General features: G+C 44.3%; 1 protein-coding gene, 3 non-coding genes and 14 pseudogenes across 4 annotated transcripts; all 18 read left to right on the forward strand.

Moving 5' to 3' along the window:
* Positions 1-259: 259 nt before the first annotated feature.
* On the forward strand, positions 260-378 carry LOC149100737 (5S ribosomal RNA; annotated as a pseudogene).
* Positions 379-762: 384 nt separating this feature from the next.
* Positions 763-881, forward strand: LOC149100738 (5S ribosomal RNA; annotated as a pseudogene).
* Positions 882-1265: 384 nt separating this feature from the next.
* Positions 1266-1384, forward strand: LOC149100739 (5S ribosomal RNA; annotated as a pseudogene).
* Positions 1385-1767: 383 nt separating this feature from the next.
* On the forward strand, positions 1768-1886 carry LOC149100740 (5S ribosomal RNA; annotated as a pseudogene).
* A 384-nt stretch (positions 1887-2270) lies between these two features.
* LOC149100741 (5S ribosomal RNA) lies at positions 2271-2389 on the forward strand (annotated as a pseudogene).
* Positions 2390-2773: 384 nt separating this feature from the next.
* Positions 2774-2892, forward strand: LOC149100742 (5S ribosomal RNA; annotated as a pseudogene).
* A 373-nt stretch (positions 2893-3265) lies between these two features.
* Positions 3266-3384, forward strand: LOC149100743 (5S ribosomal RNA; annotated as a pseudogene).
* Positions 3385-3757: 373 nt separating this feature from the next.
* On the forward strand, positions 3758-3876 carry LOC149100744 (5S ribosomal RNA). Its single transcript, XR_016203219.1, has one exon. It is a non-coding gene; the product is annotated as a 5S ribosomal RNA (ribosomal RNA).
* Positions 3877-4249: 373 nt separating this feature from the next.
* LOC149100745 (5S ribosomal RNA) lies at positions 4250-4368 on the forward strand. Its single transcript, XR_016203220.1, has one exon. It is a non-coding gene; the product is annotated as a 5S ribosomal RNA (ribosomal RNA).
* A 373-nt stretch (positions 4369-4741) lies between these two features.
* Positions 4742-4860, forward strand: LOC149100746 (5S ribosomal RNA). The gene has a single exon (XR_016203221.1). It is a non-coding gene; the product is annotated as a 5S ribosomal RNA (ribosomal RNA).
* Positions 4861-5244: 384 nt separating this feature from the next.
* Positions 5245-5363, forward strand: LOC149100747 (5S ribosomal RNA; annotated as a pseudogene).
* Positions 5364-5747: 384 nt separating this feature from the next.
* Positions 5748-5866, forward strand: LOC149100748 (5S ribosomal RNA; annotated as a pseudogene).
* A 384-nt stretch (positions 5867-6250) lies between these two features.
* On the forward strand, positions 6251-6369 carry LOC149100749 (5S ribosomal RNA; annotated as a pseudogene).
* Positions 6370-6753: 384 nt separating this feature from the next.
* Positions 6754-6872, forward strand: LOC149100750 (5S ribosomal RNA; annotated as a pseudogene).
* Positions 6873-7256: 384 nt separating this feature from the next.
* LOC149100751 (5S ribosomal RNA) lies at positions 7257-7375 on the forward strand (annotated as a pseudogene).
* A 384-nt stretch (positions 7376-7759) lies between these two features.
* LOC149100752 (5S ribosomal RNA) lies at positions 7760-7878 on the forward strand (annotated as a pseudogene).
* A 384-nt stretch (positions 7879-8262) lies between these two features.
* LOC149100753 (5S ribosomal RNA) lies at positions 8263-8381 on the forward strand (annotated as a pseudogene).
* Positions 8382-8715: 334 nt separating this feature from the next.
* On the forward strand, positions 8716-10242 carry LOC149100754 (uncharacterized). Its single transcript, XM_089276286.1, has one exon. It carries the CDS (start codon positions 8979-8981, stop codon positions 9924-9926), a length of 948 nt encoding a protein of 315 aa, XP_089132412.1. The 5' UTR covers positions 8716-8978; the 3' UTR covers positions 9927-10242.
* Positions 10243-12635: the final 2393 nt, after the last annotated feature.

Below are 12635 nucleotides of genomic sequence, written 5' to 3' on the forward strand. Positions count from 1 at the left end.
TATTAGAAGATTTTCTTGTTTGATTACAGCACTGCAACACTGAGCAGCACACTGGAGGCAATCTCTTGAATGTGGCTTTGATGACTGACCATTGGAGAATCGCCCTTTTGTGATTTGAAGTCTTAGCTGGCTTTGGAATCTCTGGGTTAAGTAGCCGAGACGTAATTGGAAATTCATGACAACAGCAATTAAAGGCCTTCCTTCTAAGAGACTTAAAAGAGAGTCCAAGCAATTGGGCAAGGTTTGAGTTGTTTCTTTCGTCTACGACCACACCACAGGGAACGTACCGGTTCTCGTCCGATGACCGAAGTCAAGTCCTGTTGGGCGGCGTCAGTACCTGGCTGGGTGACCACCTGGGAATACGCCGTGTTGTAGACTTTTGGAGCCATTTTGGGACTGGACTCTTCAGAGAAGATTTCCATACGCCTCCACATCATTGATCCCTCTGTTTTCAAAATGTTGTCTTTTTTTTTTGGAATTATTTTTCCAGCAAGTTGACAGCATATTAGAAGATTTTCTTGTTTGATTACAGCACTGCAACACTGAGCAGCACACTGGAGGCAATCTCTTGAATGTGGCTTTGATGACTGACCATTGGAGAATCGCCCTTTTGTGATTTGAAGTCTTAGCTGGCTTTGGAATCTCTGGGTTAAGTAGCCGAGACGTAATTGGAAATTCATGACAACAGCAATTAAAGGCCTTCCTTCTAAGAGACTTAAAAGAGAGTCCAAGCAATTGGGCAAGGTTTGAGTTGTTTCTTTCGTCTACGACCACACCACAGGGAACGTACCGGTTCTCGTCCGATGACCGAAGTCAAGTCCTGTTGGGCGGCGTCAGTACCTGGCTGGGTGACCACCTGGGAATACGCCGTGTTGTAGACTTTTGGAGCCATTTTGGGACTGGACTCTTCAGAGAAGATTTCCATACGCCTCCACATCATTGATCCCTCTGTTTTCAAAATGTTGTCTTTTTTTTTTGGAATTATTTTTCCAGCAAGTTGACAGCATATTAGAAGATTTTCTTGTTTGATTACAGCACTGCAACACTGAGCAGCACACTGGAGGCAATCTCTTGAATGTGGCTTTGATGACTGACCATTGGAGAATCGCCCTTTTGTGATTTGAAGTCTTAGCTGGCTTTGGAATCTCTGGGTTAAGTAGCCGAGACGTAATTGGAAATTCATGACAACAGCAATTAAAGGCCTTCCTTCTAAGAGACTTAAAAGAGAGTCCAAGCAATTGGGCAAGGTTTGAGTTGTTTCTTTCGTCTACGACCACACCACAGGGAACGTACCGGTTCTCGTCCGATGACCGAAGTCAAGTCCTGTTGGGCGGCGTCAGTACCTGGCTGGGTGACCACCTGGGAATACGCCGTGTTGTAGACTTTTGGAGCCATTTTGGGACTGGACTCTTCAGAGAAGATTTCCATACGCCTCCACATCATTGATCCCTCTGTTTTCAAAATGTTGTCTTTTTTTTTGGAATTATTTTTCCAGCAAGTTGACAGCATATTAGAAGATTTTCTTGTTTGATTACAGCACTGCAACACTGAGCAGCACACTGGAGGCAATCTCTTGAATGTGGCTTTGATGACTGACCATTGGAGAATCGCCCTTTTGTGATTTGAAGTCTTAGCTGGCTTTGGAATCTCTGGGTTAAGTAGCCGAGACGTAATTGGAAATTCATGACAACAGCAATTAAAGGCCTTCCTTCTAAGAGACTTAAAAGAGAGTCCAAGCAATTGGGCAAGGTTTGAGTTGTTTCTTTCGTCTACGACCACACCACAGCGAACGTACCGGTTCTCGTCCGATGACCGAAGTCAAGTCCTGTTGGGCGGCGTCAGTACCTGGCTGGGTGACCACCTGGGAATACGCCGTGTTGTAGACTTTTGGAGCCATTTTGGGACTGGACTCTTCAGAGAAGATTTCCATACGCCTCCACATCATTGATCCCTCTGTTTTCAAAATGTTGTCTTTTTTTTTTGGAATTATTTTTCCAGCAAGTTGACAGCATATTAGAAGATTTTCTTGTTTGATTACAGCACTGCAACACTGAGCAGCACACTGGAGGCAATCTCTTGAATGTGGCTTTGATGACTGACCATTGGAGAATCGCCCTTTTGTGATTTGAAGTCTTAGCTGGCTTTGGAATCTCTGGGTTAAGTAGCCGAGACGTAATTGGAAATTCATGACAACAGCAATTAAAGGCCTTCCTTCTAAGAGACTTAAAAGAGAGTCCAAGCAATTGGGCAAGGTTTGAGTTGTTTCTTTCGTCTACGACCACACCACAGGGAACGTACCGGTTCTCGTCCGATCACCGAAGTCAAGTGCTGTTGGGCGGCGTCAGTACCTGGCTGGGTGACCACCTGGGAATACGCCGTGTTCTAGACTTTTGGAGCCATTTTGGGACTGGACTCTTCAGAGAAGATTTCCATACGCCTCCACATCATTGATCCCTCTGTTTTCAAAATGTTGTCTTTTTTTTTTGGAATTATTTTTCCAGCAAGTTGACAGCATATTAGAAGATTTTCTTGTTTGATTACAGCACTGCAACACTGAGCAGCACACTGGAGGCAATCTCTTGAATGTGGCTTTGACGACTGACCATTGGAGAATCGCCCTTTTGTGATTTGAAGTCTTAGCTGGCTTTGGAATCTCTGGGTTAAGTAGCCGAGACGTAATTGGAAATTCATGACAACAGCAATTAAAGGCCTTCCTTCTAAGAGACTTAAAAGAGAGTCCAAGCAATTGGGCAAGGTTTGAGTTGTTTCTTTCGTCTACGACCACACCACAGGGAACGTACCGGTTCTCGTCCGATGACCGAAGTCAAGTCCTGTTGGGCGGCGTCAGTACCTGGCTGGGTGACCACCTGGGAATACGCCGTGTTGTAGACTTTTGGAGCCATTTTGGGACTGGACTCTTCAGAGAAGATTTCCATACGCCTCCACATCATTGATCCCTCTGTTTTCCAAATAATGTCTTTTTTTTTGGAATTATTTTTCCAGCAAGTTGACAGCATATTAGAAGATTTTCTTGTTTGATTACAGCACTGCAACACTGAGCAGCACACTGGAGGCAATCTCTTGAATGTGGCTTTGATGACTGACCATTGGAGAGGCGCCCTTTTGTGATTTGAACTCTTAGCTGGCTTTGGAATCTCTGGGTTAAGTAGCCGAGACGTAATTGGAAATTCATGACAACAGAAATTCTTCTAAGAGACTTAAAAGAGAGTCCAAGCAATTGGGCAAGGTTTGAGTTGTTTCTTTCGTCTACGACCACACCACAGGGAACGTACCGGTTCTCGTCCGATGACCGAAGTCAAGTCCTGTTGGGCGGCGTCAGTACCTGGCTGGGTGACCACCTGGGAATACGCCGTGTTGTAGACTTTTGGAGCCATTTTGGGACTGGACTCTTCAGAGAAGATTTCCATACGCCTCCACATCATTGATCCCTCTGTTTTCCAAATAATGTCTTTTTTTTTGGAATTATTTTTCCAGCAAGTTGACAGCATATTAGAAGATTTTCTTGTTTGATTACAGCACTGCAACACTGAGCAGCACACTGGAGGCAATCTCTTGAATGTGGCTTTGATGACTGACCATTGGAGAGGCGCCCTTTTGTGATTTGAACTCTTAGCTGGCTTTGGAATCTCTGGGTTAAGTAGCCGAGACGTAATTGGAAATTCATGACAACAGAAATTCTTCTAAGAGACTTAAAAGAGAGTCCAAGCAATTGGGCAAGGTTTGAGTTGTTTCTTTCGTCTACGACCACACCACAGGGAACGTACCGGTTCTCGTCCGATCACCGAAGTCAAGTCCTGTTGGGCGGCGTCAGTACCTGGCTGGGTGACCACCTGGGAATACGCCGTGTTGTAGACTTTTGGAGCCATTTTGGGACTGGACTCTTCAGAGAAGATTTCCATACGCCTCCACATCATTGATCCCTCTGTTTTCCAAATAATGTCTTTTTTTTTGGAATTATTTTTCCAGCAAGTTGACAGCATATTAGAAGATTTTCTTGTTTGATTACAGCACTGCAACACTGAGCAGCACACTGGAGGCAATCTCTTGAATGTGGCTTTGATGACTGACCATTGGAGAGGCGCCCTTTTGTGATTTGAACTCTTAGCTGGCTTTGGAATCTCTGGGTTAAGTAGCCGAGACGTAATTGGAAATTCATGACAACAGAAATTCTTCTAAGAGACTTAAAAGAGAGTCCAAGCAATTGGGCAAGGTTTGAGTTGTTTCTTTCGTCTACGACCACACCACAGGGAACGTACCGGTTCTCGTCCGATCACCGAAGTCAAGTCCTGTTGGGCGGCGTCAGTACCTGGCTGGGTGACCACCTGGGAATACGCCGTGTTGTAGACTTTTGGAGCCATTTTGGGACTGGACTCTTCAGAGAAGATTTCCATACGCCTCCACATCATTGATCCCTCTGTTTTCAAAATAATGTCTTTTTTTTTGGAATTATTTTTCCAGCAAGTTGACAGCATATTAGAAGATTTTCTTGTTTGATTACAGCACTGCAACACTGAGCAGCACACTGGAGGCAATCTCTTGAATGTGGCTTTGATGACTGACCATTGGAGAGTCGCCCTTTTGTGATTTCAAGTCTTAGCTGGCTTTGGAATCTCTGGGTTAAGTAGCCGAGACGTAATTGGAAATTCATGACAACAGCAATTCTTCTACGAGACTTAAAAGAGAGTCCAAGCAATTGGGCAAGGTTTGAGTTGTTTCTTTCGTCTACGACCACACCACAGGGAACGTACCGGTTCTCGTCCGATCACCGAAGTCAAGTCCTGTTGGGCGGCGTCAGTACCTGGCTGGGTGACCACCTGGGAATACGCCGTGTTGTAGACTTTTGGAGCGATTTTGGGACTGGACTTTGCAGAGAAGATTTCCATACGCCTCCACATCATTGATCCCTCTGTTTTCAAAATGTTGTCTTTTTTTTTTGGAATTATTTTTCCAGCAAGTTGACAGCATATTAGAAGATTTTCTTGTTTGATTACAGCACTGCAACACTGAGCAGCACACTGGAGGCAATCTCTTGAATGTGGCTTTGATGACTGACCATTGGAGAATCGCCCTTTTGTGATTTGAAGTCTTAGCTGGCTTTGGAATCTCTGGGTTAAGTAGCCGAGACGTAATTGGAAATTCATGACAACAGCAATTAAAGGCCTTCCTTCTAAGAGACTTAAAAGAGAGTCCAAGCAATTGGGCAAGGTTTGAGTTGTTTCTTTCGTCTACGACCACACCACAGGGAACGTACCGGTTCTCGTCCGATGACCGAAGTCAAGTCCTGTTGGGCGGCGTCAGTACCTGGCTGGGTGACCACCTGGGAATACGCCGTGTTGTAGACTTTTGGAGCCATTTTGGGACTGGACTCTTCAGAGAAGATTTCCATACGCCTCCACATCATTGATCCCTCTGTTTTCAAAATGTTGTCTTTTTTTTTTGGAATTATTTTTCCAGCAAGTTGACAGCATATTAGAAGATTTTCTTGTTTGATTACAGCACTGCAACACTGAGCAGCACACTGGAGGCAATCTCTTGAATGTGGCTTTGATGACTGACCATTGGAGAATCGCCCTTTTGTGATTTGAAGTCTTAGCTGGCTTTGGAATCTCTGGGTTAAGTAGCCGAGACGTAATTGGAAATTCATGACAACAGCAATTAAAGGCCTTCCTTCTAAGAGACTTAAAAGAGAGTCCAAGCAATTGGGCAAGGTTTGAGTTGTTTCTTTCGTCTACGACCACACCACAGGGAACGTACCGGTTCTCGTCTGATGACCGAAGTCAAGTGCTGTTGGGCAGCGTCAGTACCTGGCTGGGTGACCACCTGGGAATACGCCGTGTTGTAGACTTTTGGAGCCATTTTGGGACTGGACTCTTCAGAGAAGATTTCCATACGCCTCCACATCATTGATCCCTCTGTTTTCAAAATGTTGTCTTTTTTTTTTGGAATTATTTTTCCAGCAAGTTGACAGCATATTAGAAGATTTTCTTGTTTGATTACAGCACTGCAACACTGAGCAGCACACTGGAGGCAATCTCTTGAATGTGGCTTTGATGACTGACCATTGGAGAGTCGCCCTTTTGTGATTTGAAGTCTTAGCTGGCTTTGGAATCTCTGGGTTAAGTAGCCGAGACGTAATTGGAAATTCATGACAACAGCAATTAAAGGCCTTCCTTCTAAGAGACTTAAAAGAGAGTCCAAGCAATTGGGCAAGGTTTGAGTTGTTTCTTTCGTCTACGACCACACCACAGGGAACTTACCGGTTCTCGTCCGATGACCGAAGTCAAGTCCTGTTGGGCGGCGTCAGTACCTGGCTGGGTGACCACCTGGGAATACGCCGTGTTGTAGACTTTTGGAGCCATTTTGGGACTGGACTCTTCAGAGAAGATTTCCATACGCCTCCACATCATTGATCCCTCTGTTTTCAAAATGTTGTCTTTTTTTTTTGGAATTATTTTTCCAGCAAGTTGACAGCATATTAGAAGATTTTCTTGTTTGATTACAGCACTGCAACACTGAGCAGCACACTGGAGGCAATCTCTTGAATGTGGCTTTGATGACTGACCATTGGAGAATCGCCCTTTTGTGATTTGAAGTCTTAGCTGGCTTTGGAATCTCTGGGTTAAGTAGCCGAGACGTAATTGGAAATTCATGACAACAGCAATTAAAGGCCTTCCTTCTAAGAGACTTAAAAGAGAGTCCAAGCAATTGGGCAAGGTTTGAGTTGTTTCTTTCGTCTACGACCACACCACAGGGAACGTACCGGTTCTCGTCTGATGACCGAAGTCAAGTGCTGTTGGGCAGCGTCAGTACCTGGCTGGGTGACCACCTGGGAATACGCCGTGTTGTAGACTTTTGGAGCCATTTTGGGACTGGACTCTTCAGAGAAGATTTCCATACGCCTCCACATCATTGATCCCTCTGTTTTCAAAATGTTGTCTTTTTTTTTTGGAATTATTTTTCCAGCAAGTTGACAGCATATTAGAAGATTTTCTTGTTTGATTACAGCACTGCAACACTGAGCAGCACACTGGAGGCAATCTCTTGAATGTGGCTTTGATGACTGACCATTGGAGAGTCGCCCTTTTGTGATTTGAAGTCTTAGCTGGCTTTGGAATCTCTGGGTTAAGTAGCCGAGACGTAATTGGAAATTCATGACAACAGCAATTAAAGGCCTTCCTTCTAAGAGACTTAAAAGAGAGTCCAAGCAATTGGGCAAGGTTTGAGTTGTTTCTTTCGTCTACGACCACACCACAGGGAACGTAGCGGTTCTCGTCCGATGACCGAAGTCAAGTCCTGTTGGGCGGCGTCAGTACCTGGCTGGGTGACCACCTGGGAATACGCCGTGTTGTAGACTTTTGGAGCCATTTTGGGACTGGACTCTTCAGAGAAGATTTCCATACGCCTCCACATCATTGATCCCTCTGTTTTCAAAATGTTGTCTTTTTTTTTTGGAATTATTTTTCCAGCAAGTTGACAGCATATTAGAAGATTTTCTTGTTTGATTACAGCACTGCAACACTGAGCAGCACACTGGAGGCAATCTCTTGAATGTGGCTTTGATGACTGACCATTGGAGAATCGCCCTTTTGTGATTTGAAGTCTTAGCTGGCTTTGGAATCTCTGGGTTAAGTAGCCGAGACGTAATTGGAAATTCATGACAACAGCAATTAAAGGCCTTCCTTCTAAGAGACTTAAAAGAGAGTCCAAGCAATTGGGCAAGGTTTGAGTTGTTTCTTTCGTCTACGACCACACCACAGGGAACGTACCGGTTCTCGTCCGATGACCGAAGTCAAGTCCTGTTGGGCGGCGTCAGTACCTGGCTGGGTGACCACCTGGGAATACGCCGTGTTGTAGACTTTTGGAGCCATTTTGGGACTGGACTCTTCAGAGAAGATTTCCATACGCCTCCACATCATTGATCCCTCTGTTTTCAAAATGTTGTCTTTTTTTTTTGGAATTATTTTTCCAGCAAGTTGACAGCATATTAGAAGATTTTCTTGTTTGATTACAGCACTGCAACACTGAGCAGCACACTGGAGGCAATCTCTTGAATGTGGCTTTGATGACTGACCATTGGAGAATCGCCCTTTTGTGATTTGAAGTCTTAGCTGGCTTTGGAATCTCTGGGTTAAGTAGCCGAGACGTAATTGGAAATTCATGACAACAGCAATTAAAGGCCTTCCTTCTAAGAGACTTAAAAGAGAGTCCAAGCAATTGGGCAAGGTTTGAGTTGTTTCTTTCGTCTACGACCACACCACAGGGAACGTACCGGTTCTCGTCCGATGACCGAAGTCAAGTCCTGTTGGGCGGCGTCAGTACCTGGCTGGGTGACCACCTGGGAATACGCCGTGTTGTAGACTTTTGGAGCCATTTTGGGACTGGACTCTTCAGAGAAGATTTCCATACGCCTCCACATCATTGATCCCTCTGTTTTCAAAATGTTGTCTTTTTTTTTTGGAATTATTTTTCCAGCAAGTTGACAGCATATTAGAAGATTTTCTTGTTTGATTACAGCACTGCAACACTGAGCAGCACACTGGAGGCAATCTCTTGAATGTGGCTTTGATGACTGACCATTGGAGAATCGCCCTTTTGTGATTTGAAGTCTTAGCTGGCTTTGGAATCTCTGGGTTAAGTAGCCGAGACGTAATTGGAAATTCATGACAACAGCAATTAAAGGCCTTCCTTCTAAGAGACTTAAAAGAGAGTCCAAGCAATTGGGCAAGGTTTGAGTTGTTTCTTTCGTCTACGACCACACCACAGGGAACGTACCGGTTCTCGTGCGAGCTCTGTGCTAATCTGTGGAATCTTTGCCTGTTCTTGGCCATCGAAGTGTTTAGATATTGTGATCTGTTTGCGGAAAAGTTGTTTGATTAGTTGGCGATCTTATTTTGTGGAAAAGCCTAACCATACTTTGAGTGTGGGAGTTTTGTGTTCCGTAATTTCGGGACGCCAATATGGCGGACCGGAGAGAAAGGAGCGTCACGTTTCGTTCACCTGTTAGAATTGGTTTAGGTAATCTTAAAGCTGGAATTGAAAAGGAAATCAGCGACACTTTGAAAGTATTTCAAGATCTTGGAGATAATGTATACCTGCTGGAACTTGAAACGAAAGCTGACGCGGAGTTTCTTGTTAGTAACGGTTTTGATGTCGAAGAGTTCCACTTCGATTGCTCTCCTCCTCATGGGAAGTTTATGAACGTCAGTATTTTGGGTCTTCGCTCCTACGTAGACGACGAGGAGGTGAAATTGGCCCTAACGGAGTATGGTGTTTTGAAAAGTGAGGTGATACGTCTCAAATACAAAGCCGACCACGATTTGGCCGGTATGGAAAACGGCAATCGCCTGGTGAAGATGGTTTTAGACAAACCATCTTTGCCGTATTCTATGCGAATCGGAGGTGAGTGGTGCAGAATCATACACAATAACCAGCAACCTGTGTGTTTGGAATGTAAGGAACTTGGGCATACCAGGAAAAAGTGCCCGATGATTCGCTGCAGAGTGTGCAAGCAGCGAGGACACATGTCGTATAATTGCGAGCAGAGGGAAGCGAACGACGAAGACGAGCCCCACACAGATCGAGATGGCGCCGCGGCCGATGCTCAGCAAGATGCACAGCGAGGGGCGCCAAGTGAGTCTGAAGAAGACTCAGAAAAGGATACTCCTACGCAAAATGATCAAGTAAATGAAAGTCAATCCGTTCCAGAAAATCACGATGAAGAAATGGAGCAAGAGGAAAGAGCACAAGGGTTAAAACGACAACACACAACTGACACTGATTCTGACGGCAAGGCTAACGTCTCCGTTCGTCGTCAGAGAATTCATCCTCCGCCAAACCTTCCTAACGGAAGAAGAAAGGAGAAAAAGACTGCCTCCGATACCGATCATAAGTCGTCTGCAAGTTAGCTTTCTTATTTTTTATAACGAACAATGGACCGGGACTTTATAATCATCTTCCTCTGTTTAGTCATGACAACCATTTTAACTGTAAACTCACAGGGGCTTCGCTCCCCTGATCGACGAAAAATGGCTTTTTCCTATTTTCTTCGAAACAGACTAGATATAATTCTACTTCAAGAAACTCATTGGACTGTTGACATGGAGATGCAAATCAAACGCGAGTGGATGGGTGATGTTATCTTTAATCATGGCACAAATACCGCGAGAGGTGTCGCTATCCTCATTCATTCACGCCTTGAGTGTATTGTGAACCATATACGAAGTGATAATGAAGGTCGGATTTTAAATGTAGTTCTGGAACTTGATGATCAAACCTTGAACATCATAAACATATACGCACCTCAAACAGACAGCGATCGACGAATTTTCTTTTCTAGCTTGGATGGTTTTATTTCCGAGAAGCTTGACAACATCATCGGTGGTGACTTTAATTGCATCGCAGACGCAAGGGATAAATTCGGTGGAAATCCAAATGCTAGGAATTTTGCTGCCACAACTCTCCATGGAATTTGCACACGACTTAACATATCTGATATCTGGAGGGATCGAAATAAGGATAAACGCTGCTTTACTTGGACTGCGCGACATCCAACAAATGGAACACACATACGCACGCGAATTGACAAATTCTTAATTAGCCACTCCTTAAATCAATTTGTTATGGACGCCTCGATCAAACCCTTTCCTCATTCTGACCATGACAGTGTCTGTCTGACTCTGAACTTTGACAGGATAAAACGCGGACCCGGATACTGGCACTTTAACAACAACCTATTGTCTAACGCGGCCTTCGAGTCCGAGATCAACGATTTCTGGACTTTTTGGAAAACCAAGTTCGACGTTTTTGAAGACCCGCTACTATGGTGGGACAAGGCGAAACAAGGTTTCAAAATCGTTGCAATTCGATGCGGTAAAATACTAGGAAAGCTGAAACGCCATGAAAAGTTTCAACTAGAGCGTAACCTCATAAAGCTGCAGGAAAAATCCAACAATGGTAACACACGGGACATTGAGAACTACCTTCTTGCGACAGAAAAATTAAAGCAGTTGGAACTGAAAGATCTAGAAGCCACTAAAATTAGAACGAAAGCTCAGTTTTTAGAAGAAGGAGAACGGAGCACACGCTACTTCTATTCGCTTGAGAAATGCCGAAAAGCAGAACAAACGATTCGTGTTTTGACAAAAGATAACCTTGATGTCGTCTCGGAACCACAAGATCTGCTGAAAGAAACCCACAAATTCTACAAACAACTCTTTGCAGCCCAACCCAGTGATGCACATGCAAGAAACAATTTTCTAGACTGTGCTATCCCAAAATTACCTGATGAAGCACGTGAGTCCTGCGAAGGTCTTATTACAGAGGAGGAGTTAAGAAAAGCTGTGACGGCAATGGAAAGCAACAAATCACCTGGCTGCGATGGCTTGACGTCGAACTTTTATAAACACTTTTGGCCTATTCTCGGGGAGAAGTTAACACGTGTCTACAATTATGCTTTTGATAATGGCCTTCTTACTGTTTCACAGCGGCGGGGAATCATTACTTTATTGTTTAAAAAAGGAGACCGAACACAATTAAAGAACTGGCGACCAGTAACTCTACTCAATACTGATTACAAAATTTTAACAAAGGCGCTGGCGAACAGGCTGCAACAAGTACTACCCCTAATCGTGAACTCTGACCAAACTGCCTGTATAAAAGGAAGGACAATTAACGATAACACTCGTCTTCTCAATGATGTCATATCCTATGTCAACGAGAAAAATACCAGTCTAGCCTTCATCAGTATTGACCAGATGAAGGCCTTTGACCGAGTCTCTCACGACTTTTTATTTGCTTGTCTGGAACGCTTTGGTTTTGGACCCAACTTCATTAACTGGATTAAATTGATCTATCACGATGCCTCTAGCTCTGTCAAGACAAATGGTTGGCTCACCGCTTTTATTAAACTAGAACGCGGACTTAGACAGGGCTGTGCCCTCTCTATGCCCCTCTATGTCCTAACCGCAGAAACAATGGCTATAAACATTCGCGAAAATCCTAGAATTCATGGTATTCGACCGCCTGACTCCGAGGAAGAGTTAAAATTGTCACAATATGCAGATGATACGACGCTGTTGCTATCTGACGATGCTTCCATTAATGAAGCTTTTACCGTATTTGATTTGTACGAACGCGCCTCTGGTGCAAAAATAAACAAAGGAAAATGCAAGGGGCTCTGGTGCGGAGCTTTTAAGGAACGGACGAATCAACTTCACGGTTTTGATTGGTATAATGACTTTATCCCTGAGAAGATTCTTGGCATTTTCTTTGGTAACGTGGACTGTACGAGACTGAATTGGGAGGCTAAAATACAGAAAATAAATAACATCATTGCCGCTTGGCGACACAGGCAGTTAAGCTATAAAGGTAAAGCGCTCGTGATTAACGGCCTCCTAGCTTCAACATTATGGTATAACGCCACTTCACTACCGATGCCTGCTTGGGCAGTATCACAGATTGAACAATCACTTTATGATTTCTTTTGGAACTACAAACGTCATCTGGCTACAAAGGACATCCTGGCCCTTCCCCTAAAGGAAGGTGGTTTCAACATCCCTCGTTTGCAGACTAAAATCGGAAGTTTACGTCTGAACACCTTGAGGAGGCTTCTATCA

Source organism: Orbicella faveolata, unplaced genomic scaffold (assembly GCF_042242905.1).
Source record: "Orbicella faveolata isolate gen_17 unplaced genomic scaffold, um_ofav_v1 contig_4, whole genome shotgun sequence".
Lineage (NCBI taxonomy): Eukaryota > Metazoa > Cnidaria > Anthozoa > Scleractinia > Merulinidae > Orbicella > Orbicella faveolata.

Excerpts from the sequence above, each read along its gene's own strand:
- LOC149100754 (XM_089276286.1), top strand. The coding sequence starts at position 8,979 with ATGGCGGACCGGAGAGAAAGGAGCGTCACGTTTCGTTCACCTGTTAGA.